Below are 24,162 nucleotides of genomic sequence, written 5' to 3'. Positions count from 1 at the left end.
GTCAGACCGGCTGCGGGTGACAGTGAGTGGCAGGCGCCGGGCCTAGAGCTTCGGGTCCGGACGAACCCAGTGGAGCCGACCGAGCCCCTGGAATCACTCAGGTCACGGTTCCTGAGGTGAAACGCGAGATCGATTACTGGAATCTCCGGGCCCGGGCCGGGCCTGACGGAGGGCGCCCGCGGGGCCCTAAGTGAGCGCACGGCGGGTAACGGGGGGCAGGGGGCGCCGCGGGAGGGGCGGAGGCGCGCGGCTGGAATGTTTTGATGGCGGGGGCGCGCGGGCGGGGGCGCGCGGGCGTCGGGGCCGCGCGCGAGGTTGTCCGCTGTTGGGAACCGAGCCCTCGGCCTGGCGCCGGGCGACCCAGGGGCGCGCCGGGCTGGGTCTTGGCTGGGTGTGGGGGGCATCCAGCCCACCCGGGCCGTCGGCTGTCGGGCTGGCTCGAGTCTTCCAGCATCCGCAGGCACCCCGAGCCCGCCCGGCCCGCGGGGCTCCTTGACCCTGGGGCCACCCTGACCCCGTGAGTGGTGAGTGCCCCGAGCGGAGCGCCGTCAGCCCTTCCGACCCAGGGAATCCCACTGGGGCCAGGCTGGGCCGCGTTCCACGGCCCCCGGGGTCTGCACCGGCGGGTGAGTTCCCCGAGCGCCGCCTAGACGTGCCTGGCCCAGGGACCTACAGACCCCACAGTTGGCCCAGGATCTGGGTCCACACCGGCCCAGTCAGTGTTTCCCGTCCAGGAATTACGCCTGCCTGTTGGGCCTCTGGTGCTAGGGAGCCAGGGGAAGAGGATGAACAGAAAAGTCTTTTCAGAAAAGACTCTCTTCTTGGGTGTTGGCTTTCGGGGGGCTTTGAGGACCCTGTGAGGCCTAATTTCCGAGAATGAGGTGGGGAGATGGAAAAACAGTCCAGGGTAGCTGTCTGACCTCAGGCCTGTACTGACTCAGTCTTTACAGGTTCAACAAGCCACTTCTTGGGATCCTAGAATTGGATGAGTGGCCCAGTATAGTACAGACCAGAGGAAGTACATGGAGCCCCCATGCCTCTCCCCCACTGCAGCCTCCCTGCCCCGTGCTTGGCCTCCTCTTAGTGGAGGGTGGGTGGGCAGGAGGGCTGGCTTTCTTTTATCCCCACTCCCCACTCTCTGGGGCCTGACACCTTCTCCTCCAGCAGCTGCAGAGCCAGGGCATCAAGGGCTGGAGTGTGGAGCAGACGCTGTCCATGGAGCTGGTAGGGCCATGTGCTTATCTCAAACCTTTGTTTACAGACTGCTTCCAAACTGTTAGTCTCTTGGGAGACCCGGGTTTCTCCAGGAGGGCAGAGGGAAGTCCCCTTATCTCCACTAAATAGAAGATGAAACAGCACCCCCCCCCCCACCAGCACCAAAGGGGCAGAGGCTGGCTTCAGACCAGCAAGACCTCAGTAGGCACTCAGTAAAGGCTCTGGGATTGACTGGCTTCCCAGGCCCCAAGCTCTCGGCTCTCCTTTGGTAACTACTCCTCTGCCTCTGAGTGGAAAAGACTGGAAGTAGACACCAAGCCCAGAGATCCTTTCTCACTCTTTCTGGTCTACGAGGCAGGGCAGGAGACAAGCAGCACCAAAGTCTGAACCTGGATCTCTTTGTCCTTACCGTTAGGTGGACAACGTGGACAGGGGGCGGTGGTGATGGCGCAGTTCGACACGGAGTACCAGCGCCTCGAGGCCTCCTATAGTGATTCACCCCCTGGGGAGGAGGACCTATTGGTGCACGTCCCTGAGGGGAGTAAATGTGAGTTCTTGGACATGACAGCAGAGCCGGGGCATGGGGAGGAGAGGGTCGGTGGAGGAACTCCGAGGGAGCAGGGGGGCTCGTGTTCCTTCAGGGCTCTGACCTCTGTGCTCCTGCGCCCACAGCACCTTGGCACCACATCGAAAACCTTGACCTCTTCTTCTCTCGAATATCCTTTGTGTCTCTGTGTTGGAGCTGTGGGACCGTTAGCCCCTCTCTAAGCTGGGCCCCAGAATGGGAAGTTGGGGTGGCTTTGATTCTAATCTCTGGAAGGGAGATGGGAACTCTTCTGAAGGCTGAAAGAGGCTGGGGCAATGGTGATCGTTATAGATAATGATACCTCACGTTTCCCAAGAGCTACGTGCCTTTCACTTTGTGGTGTCAGTTTTTATAAGGAACCTCTCTAAAGAGGATCTTTCTTTTTGACGGGACACTAATAACTATAATAATTAGTATCTTTGATTTACTCTGTGCCAGCTTTGTGTTAAAATACTTCACGTTCATTATCTCATACCTAATAATACCATGAGACAGGCGCTTTTACCTCCAAAGTACCACTGCAGACGAAAGTTGAGGGAGTAACATTGGCCAAAGTCACACAGCTAGAAAGTCCTAGAGCCTAGGAGTTAAGTTCAGGTATGTGACTCCCCAAAGTCTGTGCCCCGAATTGCTGTCTCTCTAATCAACCACGTTTTTCTTGACAATTCTACGTGTATAATCTACACCAGAAGAATGGCTTCACTTGCATGCTCATCGGGGAGGTCTTTGAGCTCATGTAAGTCTAAGAAGGGACAGTGATGTGGGGAAGCACTGTGTGTCAGCCTTTTCCTCTTCCTGAGCTCAGCCAGCCCTGGCCATTCCTGCCAGTGCGGCTCAGTCACTGGGTGTGGCACCCAAATTCACAATCCTGTTTATTTGTTATCTCGCTTTTAAGGAATTCTTCCTAAATCCTCACTCTTCTCTGAAGAGAGCTCAGACTTGACCATTTCATCAGAGCTCCCGTGGGATGGACAGGGTTCAGTCAGGAGGTCTCAGAGAGGTTCAGTCAGGAGGTCTCAGAGATGCCCGCCACTTAAGAAAAGTGTGTGTTCTGCTTTGGGTATACCTAGGAAGGCAGAGCGCTTTCTCAAAGGAAGAAGTCACATGACCTTGCCAAAGGGGAAGGGATTGAGAAACCCTCCCTCAATAACTAAAGACTGTAAATCCCTTTCGGGCTTCTAAATACTATCTCAAAAGGAAATCAGGGATTGGGAAGCCAGACCACAATCACAAGATCTTGGAGCAACTCTAGTAAATGGTGGAAGAGATTACCATGCGGTGAGGTGAGGAACGCAGGCTAATTGTGCGATGCCCAAGGCTAGGAGGAAAAAGCAGGAGCTGGTTTGGGCCTAAGAAGGTCCCTGGGGCTGAGTGGTGGAGATAGCCCACGGGGAGTTTTCCAGCCTCAGCACGTCCCCCGGGGGTTGCTCTCTCACCTCATTCTGCTGCTTCCAGACTCTTCTCTCTGCCCCACACTATTTCACTGGTTGCCCCTCTGACTCTTGGGCTGTGGCCCCTCTTCCCAATTCCTCAGGCAGTTCCTTTTTGTGGTTGCCTTCACCACCTTCTTGGTCAGCTGTGTGGACTATGACATCCTATTTGCCAACAAGATGGTGAACCATAGTCTTCACCCCACGGAGCCTGTCAAGGTCACTCTGCCAGACGCCTTTTTGCCTGCCCAGGTCTGTAGTGCCAGGTAAGGGCCGCAGGTCAAAGGACACCAGAGCCAGAGTTCCACCAGCAGGTAGGGAATGGAGTGGGGTGTGAGGCAGTAGCGCATGCCCTAAAACACAGACCAAGGCTCAGCCCCGCCATAGCCTTCAGGAGTGTCCTGTCTGCCAAGACTCCTCAAGGGCCACCCCTCCTCCCCTGCTATTTCCCCCACCAGGATTCAGGAAAATGGCTCCCTTATCACCATCCTGGTCATCGCTGGGGTATTCTGGATCCATCGGCTTATCAAGTTCATCTATAACATTTGCTGCTACTGGGAGATCCACTCCTTCTACCTGCATGCTCTGCGTATCCCCATGGTGAGGCTGGGAAGTTGGGCAGCTGGCACCACAGCCTCGGGAAGGGTGGGGCCTCACTGGCAGGTCAAGGAGCATCTGCGTACAGGCTCCAGCGGGCTAATGCGGGGCAAGGAGTCCAGGCTGCAAGCCAGCCTTGCCTAGCGTGTCCCTCCCCCGCCCTGCAGTCCGCTCTTCCGTACTGCACGTGGCAGGAAGTGCAAGCACGGATCGTGCAGACCCAGAAGGAGCACCAGATCTGCATCCACAAGCGTGAGCTGACAGAGCTGGACATCTACCACCGCATCCTCCGCTTCCAGAACTACATGGTCGCCCTGGTTAACAAATCCCTCCTGCCTCTGCGCTTCCGCCTGCCGGGCCTTGGGGAGGCCGTCTTCTTTACCCGTGGCCTCAAGTACAACTTCGAGCTGATCCTCTTCTGGGGACCTGGCTCCCTGTTTCTCAACGAATGGAGCCTCAAGGCCGAGTACAAACGCGGGGGGCAACGGCTGGAGCTGGCCCAGCGCCTCAGCAACCGCATCCTGTGGATCGGCATCGCCAACTTCCTGCTGTGCCCCCTCATCCTCATCTGGCAGATCCTCTATGCCTTCTTCAGCTATGCTGAGGTGTTGAAGCGGGAGCCCGGGGCCCTGGGAGCACGTTGCTGGTCACTCTATGGCCGCTGCTACCTCCGCCACTTCAACGAGCTGGAGCATGAGCTGCAGTCCCGCCTCAACCGGGGCTACAAGCCCGCCTCCAAGTACATGAATTGCTTCTTGTCACCTCTGCTGACGCTATTGGCCAAGAATGGCGCCTTCTTCGCCGGCTCCATCCTGGCTGTGCTTATCGCCCTCACCATCTACGACGAAGACGTGTTGGCTGTGGAACACGTCCTCACCACCGTCACACTCCTGGGGGTCACCGTGACCGTGTGCAGGTGGGCTGGGGCAGCAGGCGGGAGCAAGTTGGACCAGCGTCCCTGGGAAAGGCTTGTCTCTCACCGTGGCTCCGATCCCCCAGGTCCTTTATCCCGGACCAGCACATGGTGTTCTGCCCCGAGCAGCTGCTCCGCGTGATCCTCGCTCACATCCACTACATGCCTGACCACTGGCAGGGTAATGCCCACCGCTCGCAGACCCGGGACGAGTTTGCCCAGCTCTTCCAGTACAAGGCAGTGAGTGGAGTTGGAGTTAGGGCCTGTTAGAGACTGGCCGATGGCTCGGTGGTGAGGGCTGGGAGCCCTCCTGCTCCCCTCTGACCTCGATCCCCTCCCTTATAGGTGTTTATCTTGGAGGAGTTGCTGAGCCCCATTGTCACACCCCTCATCCTCATCTTTTGCCTGCGCCCACGGGCCCTGGAGATCATAGACTTCTTCCGCAATTTCACCGTGGAGGTTGTAGGGGTTGGAGACACCTGCTCCTTTGCTCAGATGGATGTTCGCCAGCACGGCCATCCCCAGGTACCAGGAGGGGACGGGGGCAGGTGGCCAGAGCTGATGCTGGCAAAAAGACACCCCTCTGAGCCAACGATTTGCAGGAAGGCAGCCCTGCCTCCGGGCAGCCATGCACGAGGGTACACACTGCTTGGTGAATAGGAGCTTCGGCTGGATTTTAGCCTTAAACTTGCACCTTTGGCCAAGTGCCCTTGAGAAAGGCCCAAACCAAGCAACTAGCCCAGCGAGCCGACTGCGCCGCCTGGGGTGGGCCTTGGGGCTGCGGACGAGAGACAGACAGCAGCACATTGCTGTCTCGGTCCTCCAGGGGCAGGGCCTCCCTGCTGGCAGGAAAGGTACAACAAGCGTTTCTGTCAGAGGACGGTCCTGCTCACTGGAGCCTCCCTTGTGCAGTGGCTGTCCGGCGGGCAGACGGAAGCCTCAGTGTACCAGCAAGCTGAGGACGGGAAGACAGAGCTGTCACTCATGCACTTTGCCATCACCAACCCCGGCTGGCAGCCACCCCGTGAGAGCACAGCCTTCCTCGGCTTCCTCAAGGAGCAGGTTCAGCGGGATGGAGCAGCCGCTGGCCTCGCCCAAGGGGGGCTGCTCCCTGAAAATGCCCTCTTTACGTCCATCCAGTCCTTACAGTCTGAGTCTGAGGTGTGTCCTTGGGGACTAGGAGGTGACGGGCAGAGTGTGAGCTGAGGGCCAGGCCTGGGGTGGAAGGGCCTTGCTACCTGGTTGGTTTCCTTCTGTCAGTTCAGTCTGTGTCTTTGGGTGCTGACACCCAGGGCCCTGTGGCCTCCCTGCTGCCCTGGGAATTCAGCTCACCCCTTTTTCACAGCCACTGAGCCTGATTGCAAATGTGGTAGCTGGCTCCTCGTGCCGTGGCCCCCCACTGCCCAGAGACCTGCAGGGTTCCAGGCACAGGGCCGAAGTCGCCTCTGCCCTGCGCTCCTTCTCCCCTCTGCACCCCAGTCAGGTTCCCGCAGGCCGAGCTCCTAGCACCATGACAGGCTCTGGGTGAGTAGAGATGGGCCTCGGTGGAAGGGCGTGGCAATTCCACCACCAACCCCCCGCCCCCCACCCCAGTAACTTTGGGGCTCTTAGAAATGTTGACGGCTGCGGTCTGTCTGTGCTGGGAGGGACAGGGTGGATGCCAGGACAGCCAGCTCCGGGAGCAGCGTGTGGGAAGGACAGCTGCAGAGCCTGGTGCTGTCGGAGTACGCATCCACCGAGATGAGCCTGCACGCCCTCTATATGCACCAGGTGAGTGGGCAGCAAGGGGCAGAGCCACAGAGTCAAGCTGGCCACTGACAAATAGAATAGAGGGTTCTAGGCGAGGCATGGGTCTGGAACCCTTGTCTGTTATTCACCTACTCTAAGCTCCATTCCTGCAGATACCCTTTTGCCATCCGTTTTTTAGGCAAGCTTATTGTCATCCGGGTCCTTGACACATTTGCTATTTCCCTTGCCAAGAATCCAATTCCCTGAGATATGCTTATGGCTCCCTCCTTTAATCACCTGTCTGTTCTTAACTGTTCCATGAGACAGTCTCTGGCCACCCTGACCAAAAGAGTCTCCCTTGGCCACCCCCGACTCTCCCTGCTTTTATTTTTCTCTGTAGCATTTATCTGATCTATTGCATTTTCCCTCTTTTATTTTATTGTCTCTGATCCCCCCACCACCACCTCCGCCTCCAGCATACAAGCCATACAAGGGCTGAGATTTTTGTCTGTTGTTCAGTGCTATCTTCCTGGCACCTTGAAAGAGTGCCTGGCACTTAGATGTACCACGAACTTGTTCTTGACTCAAATGACTAGGCAAAACGAGTGCCATCACAACTTATGCAACAGGTTCGTTCCAGGGATCTGCTGAGAGTTTAACCTATAAGATGTCGTATGTGTCTTACACACTGTTAACATGATAGTTACTCTGGGTCAGTGATTCTGGGCGCGGTGCCAGAAATGGGAACATTTGGAACAGTGTAGTGGGGGCAGCTGTTTCAGATATCCTAGCCTTAACTAATGAGTGTCACCCTCCACTCCCCACACTTCTCAGCTCCATAAACAGCAAGCCCAGGCCGAGCCTGAGCGGCATGTGTGGCATCGCCGGGAGAGCGATGAGAGTGGGGAGAGCGCCCCTGAAGAGGGGGGAGAGGGCTCCCGGGCCTCCCAACCTATCCCCCGGTCTGCCAGCTATCCCTGTGCTGCACCCCGGCCTGGAGCACCCGAGACCACCGCCCTGCAGGGGGGCTTCCAGAGGCGCTATGGGGGTATCACAGGTATCCAACGGGGGTACAGCAGGGTACAGTGGCTCTTTGGGGGGCCTCTTGGGGAGGAAAGAAGTCAGAGGGATCAAGCCCAAAGAGACTAACCCTTACCCCCACCCCGAACAGCCCCAGAACCTTGCTCCACATTTGTGTTCGTTCTAAGACCATGTTCACTTGTGTCTCTAGATCCTGGCACGGTACCCCGGGTTCCCTCTCACTTCTCCCGGCTGCCCCTTGGAGGGTGGGCTGAAGATGGGCAGTCAGCATCAAGGCACCCAGAGCCAGTGCCCGAGGAGGGCTCGGAGGATGAGCTTCCCCCTCAGGTGCACAAGGTAAGGGCCCCAGGACCGGAGAACAGCTACCAGATGTAGTAACTTCCAGGCTGAGATCAAAGTCTCCTGTGAAAGAAGGCAGGCCTCTCGTATGGAGGTACTGTCCCTTCCCCTCCAAAATACACTCCTTTTTTGCCTCCCCTACTCTGGAATCCAGGGCTTAATTTTCCCCTTCACTTTCCTCCCCTGGAATCAAGCTTTCCCCTTCATCTATCTCCAAGGTTTTTTTTGTGTGTTTTTTGTTTTGTTTGTTTGTTTTGTTTGCAGGAAGGTGGTAAGCTGATAGCTGAAGATGGTCTCCACTACTGACCCTTTTCTCTCTACAGGTATAGACAAGGCTGAGGAGGGTCCCTATGTCCCAGGATGGAGGCCATTGTTGCCCTGCCATCCCATCTGCCCGCCATGGAGGGCTCCTCTGTTGCCCGGCTCCACGTGTGTGGTGTTTGTGTGTCTGTGCCTGGCCAAGGGAGGTGCCAACGCTGGGCTTGCCGCAGCCCCAGGAGAGAAATTGGGGGGCCTAGGAACCAAGGCACACAGGACTCTAGCCTCATCCCCAGGACCCCCCCTTGGCTCAGAGTGTGGTGCTAGAAACTGGTCCCCGGTCCAGCCCCAGTACTGCCACCTTTGCACCCACCCCTGCAAGTCTCCAGAGGACTGCCCACCACAGAAGCTGCCAAGCAGGGAGAACCTGTGCCAACTGTGGAGTGGGGAGGTTGGGCCCGGACCCTCAACCTCTGCAGCCTCCCTCCCCCACCCCGAACAGATGAGTAGCTCAGGCTGTGGCCCTTACCTCACCCCCAGTTCTCTCCCAGTGCTACAGCCTGCTCACCTCGCCTGCTTCCTGCACATGACAGGCATGTATGCCGCTTACTCCTGTTCTGTTCGCTTGCTCCCGTTCTGTTCAGCTTTTGCTTCGCACTGGTGTGGAGACCCTAGCTCCCGGCTCCTCTCATGCTACCTTTTGACACTACGAAGGAAGGTTTCTAAAAGGCAGGAGCAGGATGGAAGTTCTTTGCTGCCCTCTCCAAGTCTGAAGCAGGGCCTCTGAGAGACTGAGGCCGTCCTGGCCTCCATTGCTGCTTATTGTACCCCTTAACCGCCTGCACAAAGGACGGACTGGGCTGGTCGTGCCCTCGGCTGTCTACCTCCCAGCAAGAGAGCTCTGGGCTGCCTCCCGCTGTTCCCCCCGGGGCTGGAGGGGCGACAGGAGGCCTGCGCCCGAGGCTGTGAGCTGCCGCATTGCATGCTGGGACCCAGCTCCTACTCTCCGCCCCACCCCTCGCCCGCCCGGTCCGCTGCGGGTGTGGAACGCGGCGCTGCCCGGGCTCACAGCGGAAGGCGTAGGAACTGTGTACAGCTTGATGACCCTTAATAAAAAAGGGACTTTGACCGGGCTTGTTGTGTCGCGCGGCGGGGATCCCGGGAAGGAGCGGAGTGGGGTGCGGGTGAGCCCCCTGCTGGTGGGGGCCGGGCCGGGCGGGGGGAAGGTGGGCCTACGCCGTCACTCGGATAAACCGGGCGGGCCAGCGAGCGGGACCACCTCCCAGCGCCGGCGCCGCGGAGGTCAAGGTCTCGGGTCGGACGTGCGGTCAGATTTCGCGCTCTGAGCACGTGACCGGGCCGGCCCCGCCCCTGTATTTTGCCTTTTCCGCGTGCACGCTCTCCCCGCGCCCCGCCCCCTCGGCGAGGCTGGCCAATGGGGGCCCCCGGTAGGGGCTGGGGCCGCCCTGTGGGCGGGGCTGCCGCGCCGGCGCCGCGCCGGCCGCACGCTCCACATTCCTCGGGCCCGGACGCGGCCGGAGGGTCCCGGGCGGCGAGCGCGGGGCGGACAGACGCGCGAGGAGGGCGTGCGTGCCCTGCGTGAGTGCGCGGAGGCGGCGGCGGCGCGTGCGCGGAGCGGGGCGCGTGGGCGGGCCCACGTGTGCCCCTGCGCGAGGCCCCCGCGGCTCGGCGCCCCTCGGGTCCATGACCCGAGACCCCGCGGCCTCCGCGCCCCGCCCCGAGCCGCGGGTCCGAGTTTCCGCCCCCGCAGCCCCCGCGGTGCCCGCAGCCCCGGCCGGCGGCCACGCATCGCCATGGTGACTGTGGGCAACTACTGCGAGGCCGAGGGGCCCGCGGGGCCGGCCTGGGTGAAGGGTGGCCTGAGCCCCTGCTTCTTCTTCACGCTCGTGCCCTCCATACTGATGGGCCTGGGGGCTCTGGCCTTGGTGCTGGCCCTTCCCTGCAAGCGTCGCGAGCGGCCCACTGGCGCCCGCGAGCGCTCTTGGACCACCGGCCCTCTTGTCGCTCCCTACGTGCTGCAGTTACTTCTGGCCACGCTTCAGGTGGCGCTGCCCCTGGCCAGCCTGGTCGGCCGGGTGGGCACTGCCGGGGGCGCCCCGCTGCCAGGCTACCTACTGCTGGCTTCCATCCTGGGGACTCTGGCCAGCGCCTGTGGCCTGGGGCTGCTCGTGGTGGAGCATAACCAGGCCTGGCAGAAACTAGCAATGGGCATCTGGATCGAGTTCAGGCACAGCGCGGGTCTCCTGCTCCTCTGGACTGCGGCGTTTACAGCTGAGAACTTGGCCCTCGTGTCTTGGAACAGCCCACAGTGGTGGTGGGCAAGGGCAGACTTGGGCCAGCAGGTAAGGGACCTCCTGGGGACAGGAGAGTCATGAGGGGCAAGGGCTGGGAAGAAGGATGGTGTGTCTGGCCACACTGGCTCCATACTTTGGGATGCCTTTAAGGAGGTGAAGGGAGAGGCCTGCCTGGCCTGGTTGCTGATAGCCAGCTGGTGGGGTGTGTCTGTGCTGAGTCACTCTAAACTTTTTCAAAGCCTTCTTGATGCTGGGGCCCTGACCTGGGTGTGTGCCCTACCCCAGCCCCCAGCCCTGTTGTAAGTGGTAACAATGGCATTTTGGCCTTCTTTGATGCTCTCCCTACACGTTTTATCCTAGGTTCAGTTTAGCCTCTGGGTGCTGCGATATGTGATTTCTGGAGGGCTTTTTATCCTGGGACTCTGGGCCCCTGGACTTCGTCCCCAGTCCTATGCCCTGAAGGTTAACGAAGAGGATCAAGATGTAGAGAGGAGCGAGGTATACCTGAACTTCTGAACCACAGGGTCTGTCTGAATTTCATTGCCTGTCTTCATTCACATTTTCTCACCGTAGTACTTCTTTCCCAAATCTCAGTTTGTGCCCTGTAAGCCTTTCTGACCTCATCAGGGGATCATTTGTGAGTCTGAGATAACTGGGAGCTGTAATCCCATACGTTTTCCCCTAGGAGTTCGACTAGGACACTTCTGTTCTATTTCTGAGCTCCCCTCCTCTGTGTTGCACCATCCTAGGTTCAGACAACAGAGGCACCCCCAAGATCTACCTGGCGAGACCTTGGCAGGAAGCTCCGCCTGCTGAGTGGCTACCTGTGGCCTCGAGGGAGTCCAGTTCTGCAGCTTGTCGTGCTCATCTGCCTGGGGCTCATGGGGTTGGAACGGGGACTGAATGTGTTGGTCCCCATATTCTATAGGAACATAGGTGAGGGAGAAGGGGTGCCAGCTCAGCTCTGTGGTCCTTCATTGGCTGGATGAGGAGTAGGGACCCTAACTTAAGGGAGGTGGGACAGCATTAGGAACTGGATGATTAGAAAGGGGCTGTGGCTGGTGCCTGGAGTAGTTTCTCCTGAAGAATCCCTGGGGCCAAAAGTGGGCTCTGACTTATTTTCTCTGTAGTGAACTCACTGACCGAGAAGGCACCTTGGAACTCTCTGGCCTGGATTGTTACCACCTATGTTGCCCTCAAGTTCCTCCAGGGGGGTGGCACTGGCAGTACAGGTATGATAGGACTCTGCTGTCACCCTGGTTGGCGTTGGGCTCTCCCCCACTTCCCCCCAAGCATCCCTCCCCTGGCCCCTTGCTGATCTCAGACCTTTCATGTCTTGGTACTGGGCTGATGTCATCTGGCCCCTAAATTCTACTGAGGTCCACCCTGGCTTCCCCTAGGCTTTGTGAGCAACCTGCGCACGTTCCTATGGATCCGGGTACAGCAGTTCACATCACGGCAGGTGGAGCTGCGCCTCTTCTCCCACCTGCACGAGCTCTCTCTGCGCTGGCACCTGGGGCGCCGCACAGGGGAGGTGCTGCGGATCGTGGACCGGGGCACATCCAGTGTCACAGGGCTGCTCAGGTGCCAGGCCAGTGGAAATGGAGTGTGGGAGGGTGGAGTTGGAGAAGCAAGAATGAAGGGGCTGGCAGGAGACAGCACACTGCTTCAGCTACCTCTCCATTCTTTTTTCTAATCCTTTATTTTATTTTATTTTATTTTTTTAATCCTTTTTTTTTTAGATTAACATTACATGCTTTCATAATAAGACGAATAAAATGGAAGAAGTACCTCATAAATTCGACTCCTTTCTCCAGAGGTTCCCACTCCATCTAGAATGTTGAGTTCTGCTCTTGACGTTTTGACATACATATGTGTGCAGACTCACAGCCCTAATATGTTATTGGGCAGGGTTTTCCTAAAACACATGAGATCATGGCATAGATATTGTTCCGGAAGTGCCTTATTAACAAAATATTATGGAGATCTATTCTTTATCCTCTGTGAAGATCCTCCTCCTTCATTATAATTGGCCCAGAGCATTCTGTACTTGGGGCATGCTACAATTTATTTGGCCATCCACCTCTTGATGGGGCATTTAGCTTGATTCTAGTCTCTCGTCCCTGAAAAACAAAATACACATGAGACTCTTGGGGGCAGAGTTCTGGCTCCAAGCCCCTAAACTGTCCTTTGTTGCTTGACTTGCATTCCTAGCTACCTGGTGTTCAACATCATCCCCACACTGGCTGACATTACCATTGGCATCATCTACTTCAGCATGTTCTTCAATGCCTGGTTTGGCCTCATTGTGTTCCTGTGCATGAGTCTTTACCTCAGTGAGTGCTGCTTGGTGGGAGTGTCTCCCTGAATTATGGTAGGGACTGCCTTGGGCATGAGCCCCCTACTCAGTGGCCCAGCTAGGAGAGGCTGTCCATTGGTGCACTTGAATAAGCTCCTGCTGCTCCCCAACATGATGGCTTGGCCTCCTCCTCTGCCAGGGAAGCCTTAGCTGAACCCGGATAGAGGGCCAGGGAAGTGCATCCTGGTCACATTGGGGGCCTGCTGTGGGGTGCACATCAAAGAGAAACCTCATTTTCTGTAACCAGATGCAGCTCGCCTTCGTTTGGTCGCCAACAGCATTTTCACACACAGGGCTTGGTGCAGGCTGCAAAGATATCTTGGGCACAGCCCCTTCCCTCAGGGAGCTTAGGGCTCTTTCCCTTTGGGATCTAGGTCCCTGGTCTGTAGCTCAGGGTTCATGTGTATGTGGTAGGTAGCAGACCTCCCCCTGTGGTCTCCGGTGTTGGGAGTGATGTCTTGATCCTTTCTTCTCCTTCTTCCCCAACCTATTACTTTGTAGTCATGACCATTGTGGTCACTGAATGGAGAACGAAGTTTCGACGTGCTATGAACACACAGGAAAATGCTACCCGGGCACGAGCTGTGGACTCTTTGCTAAACTTCGAGACGGTAGTGAAGGCCTTGGTGGCAGTAGTGTGAGACACAGGGATGTGGAGCAGTGGGGCCGCCAGGAAGCTGGGGGTCGGGGTGCTGTTAAAATGAGGAAGGCAGGGCACCTGGCTGGCTCAGTTGGAAGAGTGTGCAACTCCTGATCTCAGGATTGTGAGCTCAAGCCCCAGGTTGGGTGTAGAGACGACGTAAATAAAAATAAGACTTAAAAAAAAATAGATAAAAATGCGATGAGGAAGGAGGCATTGGGAAGGCTGGAGGAAATGATGCAGGCATTCATGCTGCAGCCGTGTCTTAACACCGGTGATTTGACTTGGTCAGGTGAAGTATTACAACGCGGAAGGTTACGAAGTGAACCGCTATCGAGAGGCCATCACCAAATATCAGGTGAGGATGCTGGTTTGACGCCTGTTGAGAGCAGTGGCCTAGCCTTGTGGAATTGCCAGGGCCAAGAGGAGTATGGTTTGGGCTGAAAAATCAAGGTTGAAGATACCTGGGCCCAGGTTTGGATTTGGTGAGACTGTATACATGACATTCCACTCACACCCCCATATTATTATTGCCCCAGGATTTGGAGTGGAAGTCAAGTGCTTCACTGGTTTTACTAAATCAGACCCAGAACCTGGTGATTGGACTTGGGCTCCTTGCTGGCTCCCTGCTTTGTGCATACTTTGTCAGCGAGCAGAAGCTACAGGTGAAGAAATGGTGCTGGGGACGGAAGAGGGGCCCGAGGCCTACATCCAGGCCCCCAGGTGTCTGGGTGGGAAGTGGGCAGGGGGACAGCCTGTTGGTGGCTGGTGAGTCCGTACTCCTCGTTGGATTTCCACAGGTCGGGGACTTCGTGCTGTTTGGCACCTACATCATCCAGCTGTACATGCCCCTCAACTGGTTTGGCACCTACTACAGGTAACCTGATCTCTGCCCCTCACCTGTCCGGGATGCACGGTTATTTCCCCAGCTCCTCAGATGAGCCCCAGCCAGCACTGTTCTTGCAGGATGATCCAGACAAACTTCATCGACATGGAGAACATGTTTGACCTGCTGAAAGAGAAGCCAGAAGTAAGTGAAGTGAGGGGAGTTGGGGGCAAGGTGGGAAGCGGCAGTCTGTGAGGTTGCTCCTGGTGTCTGGAGAACCCCAGACCTATGATGGCAGCACCCATGGGTGGTACTCTCCTAGGTGAAGGACCTCCCTGGAGCAGGGCCCCTGCGCTTCCAGAGGGGCCAGATTGAGTTTGAGAACGTGCACTTCAGCTATGCGAATGGGTAAGGCCCCGCTTTTGCCACCTCACAGCGCCCTTTTGCATCATCCACATATACATGGATAAGTATGTATCCCCACACCCCATCCCTGCCTTTCCACCCACCACTGCCTAGGAAGAGAGCCTGAGCAGGGGAGGAGCAGGGCCCAGTAGCAGCTCTCCCGATAGAAGGAGTCACTGGGAGCGCAGCAAGCCTGCTGACCGTGCTCACCCTTCCTTCCAGGCGGGAAACCCTGCAGGATGTGTCCTTCACCGTCATGCCTGGACAGACAGTGGCCCTGGTGAGAGAAGACCCAGGCACTCGGCCCCGACTCCTTGAGTTTCCCTAGCCCAGTATTCATGGAAGTTTGTGACTGAGGCTGTGGAGTCAGAATCCCATCACAACAGGCCACAGGATTGAATGTAGCAGCCTCCTTGGACGTTGGTGGCTTTTTGGAGAGCAAGCCTTAAAAGCCAGCAGGCCTGAAAGTGTTCTCCTTTTGTTTCCAATGCAACAGGTGGGCCCATCTGGAGCGGGGAAGAGCACAGTATTGCGCCTGCTGTTTCGCTTCTATGACATCAGCTCTGGCTGCATCCGGATAGATGGGCAGGACATCTCCCAGGTGCGGTTGCTTGGGAGAAGATTGTAATTTAGGGGCCCGTGTGTGAAAGAATGGCAGTTTGTGAAGTGCTGGCTACTCTCCAGGGAGAGGGGATGTCACCCCCGCAAAAAGCTGCAACAGGAGACCTTAGCCTTCCTGGCACCATGTAACGTACCCAAGTAAAATAAAAAGTATCTCTTCTCTTTATAGATGGGGAAAAAGACTTAGGGAGGTCGAGTGATTTGCCCTCAACAGCTAGGATTTGGGATGGTGGTGACAGGGTTCCTGTACTCATCCCTTGTGCTTCTCCCTCCAGCTCATCCTACCTCCCAGGCCTGGGGGGTGGGGGTGGGGCAGTCTCACAGCCTGAGCATATGGTCTTCTGGCCCCAGGTGACCCAGATCTCCCTCCGGTCTCACATTGGAGTCGTGCCCCAAGACACCGTCCTCTTCAATGACACCATCGCCAACAATATCCGCTACGGCTGCATTACAGCCGGGGACGAGGAGGTGATGGCTGCTGCTCAGGCTGCAGGCATCCATGAGGCCATTATGAGTTTCCCTGAAGGTGAGCCTCCCGGGAGAGAGAGTCCCTCCTCTGCCTGGTTTAGTCCCATTGTTCCCTCCGAGCTCTGTTCCATCCATTCCTGCTCATGTGGTCATGGAAACCCCATGTATTACGTGTGACTTGAGAGAGGTGGGCAATATTCACAGGTTATGAGACGCAGGTGGGCGAGCGGGGACTGAAGTTGAGTGGTGGGGAGAAGCAGCGTGTCGCCATTGCTCGCACCATTCTCAAGGCTCCAGACATCATTCTGCTGGATGAGGTGAGGTCCCTGGGCAGCCTCCTCCCCTCCTCCTCCCTTGCCCATGCCCGGGCCATTCCTGCTGGATGGCTTTCCATTGCGGAGAGATACTGTGAGTCCCTGCTTCATAAAAACACCTTAGGGTTCTCAAATACAGAGAAGGTTCTTTTGATTCCTGAGGTCTCAGCTAGTAGCTTGTATCCTCCTTCTACTTGGATTTTGGGTGGCGGGGGCAGGTTTACCCAGATCCTCTCTGTAGGCAACATCAGCGCTGGACACGTCTAACGAGAGGGCCATCCAGGCTTCTCTGGCCAAAGTCTGTGCCAACCGCACCACCATCGTAGTAGCCCACAGGTACAGGACCGGGCTGTGGGCAGCGGGGGCCCGCTTGTGTTGTGTGGTGCGTAACTCAGCTCTGATCTCTCAGGCTCTCAACCGTGGTTGATGCTGACCAGATCCTTGTCTTTAAGGACGGCTGGATCGTGGAGAGAGGACGGTAAGGAACACAGCTGGATGAACACGGCAGGGCCTCCGAATTGGGGGCGTGAGGAAAAGGAAATCCCAGGGGTTTCTGAAAGGGCTTTCCCTTGAGGATCCCTCTCACCTCTGTGGGCTGGCGGTGAGCACTCTTGGGGTGAACTGGGGAGTCAGGACTCATACTTTCCTCCTTGCCCCAGGCACGAGGCTCTGTTGTCCCGAGGTGGCATGTATGCTGACATGTGGCAGCTGCAGCAGCGGGGACAGGAAGAAGTCTCTGAAGACACCAAACCCCTGGACTGAGACATGGTGACCAAGGCTGTGGCCACGTCCCTCCCAAGGGATAATTCAGTGGGGAAGAAGATGTAGCCCTTTTCCTGGTATATTTCAAGCCAGTGTTGGGGTATGGTGCTAGCTATAGGAGGGAAAAGAACCTTCCAGAGAGGCACTTTTTGGGGGAAATAAAAAAAAGTGTGGGGATCCCTGGGTGGCGCAGCGGTTTAGCGCCTGCCTTTGGCCCAGGGCGCGATCCTGGAGACCCAGGATCGAGTCCCACATCGGGCTCCTGGTGCATGGAGCCTGCTTCTCCCTCACCCTGTGTCTCTGCCTCTCTCCCTCTCTCTCTCTCTGTGTGACTATCATAAATAAATAAAAATTTAAAAAAAAAAAAAAAAAGTGTGGATTGTGCTCGGATCCTTGTGCCTGGTGTGGGGTATTGCGGGGGTCCCCTACCCTTAGGTCAGGGGAGCTCTTCTGCTTTCAGTCTGACAGGAGAAAGAAACACACTCGGAGGTCTTGTTGACTGCCAAGATCCTTTATTCCTTCCAGGACCCCCTTGCCCCTAGAGATGGGGGCAGCCCCAGCGTAAAGGGGGATGACACGATGCAGGGGGCTGCCCTGCGCGGGGCCTGGCCAGCACTTTCCTGGGGCCCAACCACCGACGGTTGTAACTGCTCTCTCCCACGCAGCTGGCAGGCCAGCAGGGCCGTCTGTAAGCTCCGCTCCACAAGCTGCTGCTCCTGCTGCTCCCTGGAGGTGGCCTGCTCGTCTTCACTCCTGGCTGCTCCCAGCCTCCTCTCCCTGTGTACCCTAGAGGTGTGGGGGCCACAGTCCTCCTCAGTTGAGCCTCCCTCCCCAAGCCCAGGGCCCTAGCACAGGCTGCAGTTGGACGGCTTCAAGCTGCGGCTTTGGGCCTGGAGCAAGGAAAGGGGAAGGAAGGGAAGACAGGGCACGATGTCAAGGAAATGAGAGCCGGTCCTCACTTCAGAGCTCCGCGTGGGCTGGAGTCACGACAAAAACGAGAAGATGACCACCATTCCAAAACTCTCTACCACGTGAAGAAAGCCCCCGGGCTTCCTCCTCCCAGGGCAGGACTTCAGCTCCCCCAGTCCTCATACCTGCTGCTGCTGGTACTCTGCCTCGCTGGCTGACAGCGCCTGTGCTAATGCTAAGTCCTCTTCCTCCTGAGAACTGAGAGGGAGGCGCAAGTTGGAGGACAACAATATCTAAAACATGAGCCTCTGATCTGTTAGGCATCCTCCTGGTGCTGAGCATGTGAGTATTCTCTGAGTCTTCACACAGCCCTATTGGGTAGGTAGTAGCACAGTCCCATTTTATAGAAAACCCTCAAGGGTTAAAGAACTTGTCAAAGGTCATAGAGTTAATCAGTTTACTTTTGAGCCCGGGTTCCTAATTATTATCCTACACGGGGTTGGAGTGGTCCCACGGCCCTCCTTCTAAACTGAACCACTGCCCACCTCCCACCATCCTTCACTCCGGTAGGTACCTTGGGACCTGGGGTTTGGTCTCTGCCAGTGACAGTTCCAGGGCTCGTTGCAGAGCCTCATCCTCACTCTGCGAAAAAGAGAAAGAAGACCAGTCGCCTTGCACTTTATTCTCCACGTGGGTTTGCTTCTGTCTGCCCAGCCTCCGCCCAACTCACCAAGCCATTCTGCAGGGCAATCACTGGAGGGGCTGTCCGGGATGGAGACTGGGTGGTTGCTCTACGGCAGACATTCAAGAGACTCAGGTCAGAGACGCGAAGGGAAAAGAGGGAGAGAAGAAACAGGCAGGCCTACCTGCTGGGAGAGGTAGACGAAGGCAACGTCCGACTTGGACTGGGGACGGTGCTCGCAGAAGAAGCTAGACCTTGTGCTCTGGAGATGGCAGCAAGTCTGTAGGGAAGAGACACTCTTGGCATGCCTCCAAGAACAGCCAGCTTGCATGCTCCTCCCAGGCCTTACCCAGGAAGTCAGGAGGGAAGTTCCTCCAAACAGTCTGGAAAAATAGGCACTTGAATAGGAAGCTAAAAGACTCCTCTGGCCAAAGGCAACAGGTTTGAAGCTCCCCAACTGGTAATGATAGATAGATGCTGAGTCAGTTCCAAAAGGATGGGGTGATCCGAAAGGCAAGTACTGGACTTGGTTGCAATTACCCTGCCCGGCTGGTTGGGTGACTCTGCCCAGAACAATCATGGTCCAGTGGGTGCCGGTGCTTGATGCAGAAGTTCCGGCCGCAGCGCTCACAGGTCAGTTTCATCATTTCTCGCTGCCGGCAGCCAGCGCGTTCACACTTATTGGTGAAGATCTGAAGCGGAGAGGGAAGGTTTCTCTCTGCTGAGACCTGGGCCCGCATCTCCAACGCCATGGTAACAGCTGTTGGGGCTTGCAAGCATCCGTGGCCCAGGCTGGGTCATGGCTAACCCCTCCAGTGCTTACCTTACGTTTTTGCTGGGCTGGATCTGAGCGGCAGTCTCGGTCAATGTGCTCCCCGACAGCTCGGTCAGGGGGCTCCCCTCTGGCCACAGGCACAGGCACATTACAGAGCGGGCATACAGGTACCTGGATGTCCTAGGGTTAAGGAGCAGGGGTCAGGCTGTGGCCCGCTCCCAGCCCTGAAATCCTTCCAGGCTCCTCCCTGAAAGAACCCGGATGTGCCCCCTACAAACGCACCAGGAAACAGTGCTCCCAGCACCGAGCCTCAGAAACACAAAGGAGAGGAAATGGGAGGCCGAGGGACTCCAGAGTGGCCGCAAGCACCTCCACCCGCCCCCTCACCTTTTGGTACGCGGATCCACAGTGATGCTGGGCGTAGGCCACATGGTCTGCGCAGAAGATGCCGGAGCAGGCGTCGCACTTGAGCGGCAGAAAATCTGCAGGGAGCGGGTCGGGTTGCAGGTCCAGCGGGACCTCGACATCGTGCCCGCTCAGAGGAAGGGAAAACGCCGCCCGGTTTGCAACAAACTGTACCGGGTCCGAGGCCCCGCGCGCCTTAGCCACGCCCCCGCGGCCACCGCCCCCAGCGCCTCCGCCCGCGTTCCCGGCCCCCGAGCTCCTGCCGCCCCCAGCCCCCCTGGCCCCGCCCCGGCCCCGCGCGCTCCGCCCCTCACCCAGGCGCTGACAGCTCGGCTCGGAACAGTGCGCCCCGAGGTCCGGAAACTCCATCGCCGGGCCGGGCCGGGCCGGGCGGGGCCTGCTGGCGGAAGCAGCGGTGCTGAGCGTGTCCGGGGCTCCCGCTCCGGGCCGGGACCACGACCCCGCGCTCGCAGGGGGCTCCGGCCCCGCCCCCCTCCCCCGCCCAGCCGGGGTTACGGGAGCCTCAGCCCTTCCCGTCCAGCGATACCCACTCCTCCCCCCGCCGGCGCGCGCGGGCGTGCTGACGTCATCGCGCAGGGCGGGCGGGGGGCGGGGCCTCGGGGCGGGCGCGCGGCGGCGCGGGGCTGCGGGGTCCAGGGCGCGGGCGCCGGCGCTGGCGGGCACCTTAGGGTGTCTGAAGCACAGCGGGCCCTCGGCCCCTCCGCTCGGCGCCGCGGCTGCCGTCCCGTCCGCGAGCTGACCGCGCCCGTATTTCCTGCCGGTCCTTTTCCAGGTTTAGCTCCGCGGCCCTTTCTGTAAAACCTCCCTGGGCCTCCCCGCCCCGAAGCAGAGGCACGTGCTGTGTCGCCCCCGTCCCCTCCACCCCCCCGTCCCCTCCAGCCCCCCCCGCCTCCCCGGCCCCTCCAGCCCCCGGCTCACCCTCCCGCGATCCGCTGTTCACACGCGCGCAGATAAATGTGCTGGGAAACCGGGGACCACCTCCGCCTTGTGCTGGGTCCCCAGCACCCGGCGCCGCGCCTACCAGTGTGTGGTTTTGTGTGTGTGGGTCCGATAGGACTTCAAAAGGTTTCAGTCGTAAAGTTACTTTGACCTAAGAATGAAGTAAGTTGTGTCGGGATGTCATCATCTGTTCTCACAGGTGAGAACTCAGTAGTGCAGCTGCGGAGGGGCCCCTGGGGCTTGTTAATAAACATATGAAGCAGCTGGATGCTGCAGGCAGCCGTGACTTGCAGGGCAGTATATATGTATATGTGGCTCAGGTGCCCCGAGTCTGGGCGGACAAGTATTCTTCGGTCAAAACCTGGAAGGGTGAATGAATGGCTGTTGGCTAGGTGAAGGCCAAGGGAGACAGGACAGAGGGGAGGGAGATGGTATTCCAGGTAGAAGAATCAGCAGGACAAAGACTTGTAGATAGGAGAGGGAACGAGGTCCTTTAGATGAGCTTTTAAAAAGCTCTGGGCATCTGGATCTTGGGGTATAAAAAGTCTGCAGGAAGTGAAGCTGGAGAGCTAGCAGGGGCCAAATTAGCTCAGATGGTGGAGGGCACAGCAGTAGTGAGGATTTCAACATAAATATAACAAGAGACTAGAGATAGCTTTACGCAGGGGAGTGAGATGATCAGGTTTGTATTCTGGGAAGGTCACTCTGGCTTCAGAGTGGAGAACAGATCAGGGAAGCATGAAATTGGAAGACGGGAGACCAGGTAGGAGGCTGTTGCTGTAATCCAGGCAAGAAATAATGGTGGCCTGAACCACAGTAGGGGCAATGTTTAGAATTAGTGAGAGTTCGGTAGAGGGTTTAGGTATGAGACAGATATTTAAAAATCAGTAACTTTCCAAGATATCACTGAAAGAATAAAATGGGTGGAGGGAGTGCTATTCTATTCCCAGAGCAATTATAAAGTACTCAGAAAAAAAAAATATTTTTAAAGGAAAATTCTAACCGTACCCGCGGGAAACACTTTTTGACTTACCTCTATGTAAAAGTTCAGCCAAACAGTGGGTTAGTGTATGGAGCACTTTTGGCCATTCCTTCGGGGAAATTCTGACAGTTTCTTCCCTCGCCCCACCCTCACACCCTGGGGTGTCTGGGGACAGCCCTGTTTCTGCCCTCGCAAAGATGATTGGTCTGGGAGTGATCATCTGACACATACTGAGTAGCTAGCTAGGTTTGTGTTCCCCCAAAAGCATAGCCTGAGAGGCAAGGATTTGGGTGCAGGTAGTTCATGTGGGAGGTAATCCTAGCCAAAGTAAGAGAGAGAGAGAGAGAGAGAGAGAGGCAAGGAAAGAAGGAAAACCAATAATGTTATTGAGCCGATTACCACTGTGGTAATAAGAGCTCAATTCCATTGGGAACCGTAGGAAAAACCATATAGAATGCCCTACAGAATTATCTTCTAAAAGTCAGAAGGCTGGGCTGACTCCTGCCATAAGTTGGCGTTGCTGCTGGGGGTGATAACTCTCCCACACCCACTTTGCACAGCCAGTCTGCGCATGTGTGCAAGCTGACTGAGAGTGATGGGGGTTTTGTCTTGAGGCAGAAATGGCTAGGCTGGGCTTTGAGGTGGGAGCCATTAGGGCTTATAGGAACTGTCCACAGCATGGCACAGAGCCCCAGGAGCATCTGCTATACTTGGCTATACTAGGCCAATTAGTTTCTCTTCCAAGAATTTGGAATCGAGGCTAGGAGAACCAGTGTTCATAAAACCATAGGGCCTGTAACATGTAACCTACAGGATGGCCATCTGCCATACTTCCATACTGTCATACTGACTGGGGGAAAGGAAAAGAGATTATTGTCTGCAATTCTCTATTTTCTGCAGTGGGACACAGCGTCATAAAAAGAGGTTGATCTTGTAGCTCACATATATGGGTTTAAGTCATATCATCAGCTAATTATTTTGCCTCCTCTCGAAGTCAACACCTCAACAAAACTATAGCTAACTGCCATTACTCACTGACTTCACTTTGTCTGTTTTTTTATTTTTATTTTTATTTATTCGTGAGGGGCACAGAGAGAGAGAGAGGCAGAGACACAGGCGGAGGGAGGTGCAGGCTCCCCACGAGGAGCCCGATGTAGGACTCAATCCCAGCACCCTGGGATCACGTCCTGAGCCGAAAGCAGACGCTCAAGCACTGAGCCACCCAGGCGTCTCACTTCGTCTGTTTTAAGATAGTTATAAGTCATCCCACTAGATTCAGGGTATTTCTCAAGGCTGTCAGAATCTCTGATCACAACCCAAAGGCAGGTTGATGACATTGTGGAGGCTCCTGATACAGTGTATACATTAGGGTCCTCTGCCATGGGGGTTTAGCTTTTGACCTAGGCTTTTTAGAAAGAAGAGTTGTTGCCATTTGTGAATTCCAGAACTCCATACCTGTAAAATCTAGCACTAATTCTGTTAAACTTAAACTTACGAAATGGCTAATATTTGTTTTTTTTATTTTTATTTATTTATGAGAGAGAGAGAGAGAGAGAGAGAGAGGCAGAGACACAGGCAGAGGGAGAAACAGGCTCCATGCAGGGAGCCCGATGTGGGGCTCAATACTGGGTCTCCAGGATCACGCCCTGGGATGAAGGCGGCACTAAATCGCTGAGCCACCCGGGAATCCCTGAAATGGCTAATATTTGACTTTTTTTTTTTTTTTTACTTAAAAATTTTTCAAATGGGGTGTCTGGCTGACTCAGTTGATAGAGCATGAGACTCTTGATTTTGGGGTCATGAATTCAAGCCCCATGTTGGGTGTAGAGATTACTTTTAAGAAATGAAATATTGAAAAAAATTATACAATTTAATCTAAGCTGCATCCATCATGGGCAAGAACTATTTTTCTCTGAACTTCTATCTAATCCTCAGCCTGCTGGGTTTTTGAGCCCAGACATGAAGGCAAACAGTTACTGTCTGAGAGTATGGTTTAAGTCCACACACCTTAAAAACAGATGTGCCACATCTCTATGTGCCTCTGCCCTTCAAAGTTCCATTTTCTACTACTCATATATAAGAAAAGGATATTAGATAGGATACAAGCTATGCCGCCATAACAGGGACTCAAAACCAGTGGCATAAAGAAGAAAGAAGTTTACTTTCTTGTAAATTACACAGGGCTGGTAGGAAAGCACATGTCAAGGACCTGGACACTTGCTATTTTGTGGCTTCATCAACCTAAACTGTTGCCTTTGTCCCTGTGGTCCCAAATGGGTAGGAGACCAGGCAGCAGAATGAGGGAAAGGAAAAGGAGGTCACCCCCAGCGATTTAAGGGTATGACCCTGAATTTGCATGCATCACTTCTATGTGCTTTGGATAGACCAACACTTAGTCACATGATCATACCTAGCTCCATCATGTTCATTCCCAGCTGGGGAAATGGAGTTCTTAGCTGGATGGCCATGTGCCCAGATCAGATTTCAATTATTATGTCAGTAAAGGAACATAGATATTTGGGAGAAAACTTGTGTCACAAGGGGAAATAAAGGATACATTTTATGATATGTGGGCCATCTTAAGCTTGAGGTGATGAAGCAAGGGGGTGGGTCACTTAACATCACATAGCAG

At 56.1% G+C, this 24,162-nt stretch overlaps 3 protein-coding genes across 11 annotated transcripts; 2 read left to right on the top strand and 1 right to left on the bottom strand.

Annotated features, from left to right (window-relative positions):
* Positions 1-23: 23 nt before the first annotated feature.
* Positions 24-9,235, top strand: ATG9A (autophagy related 9A). 8 transcript variants are annotated; one of them, XM_055345110.1, is made up of 16 exons: positions 24-190; positions 1,168-1,224; positions 1,631-1,762; positions 1,888-1,931; positions 2,473-2,537; positions 3,336-3,497; positions 3,690-3,831; positions 3,996-4,744; positions 4,828-4,981; positions 5,087-5,266; positions 5,654-5,902; positions 6,087-6,265; positions 6,394-6,511; positions 7,304-7,526; positions 7,701-7,846; positions 8,173-9,235. In XM_055345110.1, the coding sequence occupies exons 3-16, from the start codon at positions 1,660-1,662 to the stop codon at positions 8,176-8,178; spliced, it is 2,520 nt and encodes an 839-aa protein (XP_055201085.1). In that variant the 5' UTR covers positions 24-190; positions 1,168-1,224; positions 1,631-1,659; the 3' UTR covers positions 8,179-9,235. The 8 variants fall into 8 exon arrangements, with proteins under 8 accessions (XP_055201085.1, XP_055201082.1, XP_055201088.1 ...); XM_055345107.1 differs by having other exon boundaries at positions 1,165-1,224; XM_055345113.1 differs by having other exon boundaries at positions 24-205.
* Positions 9,236-9,621: 386 nt separating this feature from the next.
* Positions 9,622-17,146, top strand: ABCB6 (ATP binding cassette subfamily B member 6 (Langereis blood group)). The gene is made up of 19 exons (XM_055345674.1): positions 9,622-10,470; positions 10,783-10,920; positions 11,172-11,358; positions 11,553-11,654; positions 11,823-12,006; positions 12,637-12,758; positions 13,283-13,392; positions 13,714-13,779; positions 13,961-14,086; positions 14,222-14,298; positions 14,388-14,451; positions 14,570-14,655; positions 14,875-14,932; positions 15,149-15,253; positions 15,625-15,799; positions 15,946-16,058; positions 16,297-16,391; positions 16,465-16,533; positions 16,715-17,146. The coding sequence occupies exons 1-19, from the start codon at positions 9,922-9,924 to the stop codon at positions 16,815-16,817; spliced, it is 2,529 nt and encodes an 842-aa protein (XP_055201649.1). The 5' UTR covers positions 9,622-9,921; the 3' UTR covers positions 16,818-17,146.
* A 161-nt stretch (positions 17,147-17,307) lies between these two features.
* Positions 17,308-20,140, bottom strand: ZFAND2B (zinc finger AN1-type containing 2B). 2 transcript variants are annotated; one of them, XM_055345375.1, is made up of 9 exons: positions 19,903-20,140; positions 19,571-19,665; positions 19,232-19,363; positions 18,949-19,100; positions 18,593-18,688; positions 18,457-18,517; positions 18,301-18,368; positions 17,912-17,984; positions 17,308-17,707 (listed from the first exon to the last, which is right to left on the bottom strand). In XM_055345375.1, the coding sequence occupies exons 1-9, from the start codon at positions 19,955-19,957 to the stop codon at positions 17,663-17,665; spliced, it is 777 nt and encodes a 258-aa protein (XP_055201350.1). In that variant the 5' UTR covers positions 19,958-20,140; the 3' UTR covers positions 17,308-17,662. The 2 variants fall into 2 exon arrangements, with proteins under 2 accessions (XP_055201350.1, XP_055201351.1); XM_055345376.1 differs by having other exon boundaries at positions 17,308-17,603.
* Between the last annotated feature and the right edge of the window lie 4,022 nt (positions 20,141-24,162).

The sequence above is a fragment of the Nyctereutes procyonoides genome, unplaced genomic scaffold (genome assembly GCF_905146905.1).
Source record: "Nyctereutes procyonoides isolate TBG_1078 unplaced genomic scaffold, NYPRO_anot_genome, whole genome shotgun sequence".
Lineage (NCBI taxonomy): Eukaryota > Metazoa > Chordata > Mammalia > Carnivora > Canidae > Nyctereutes > Nyctereutes procyonoides.
The sequence above is the reverse complement of the archived record's forward strand: the minus strand, read 5'-3'. Positions and strand labels throughout refer to the sequence as shown.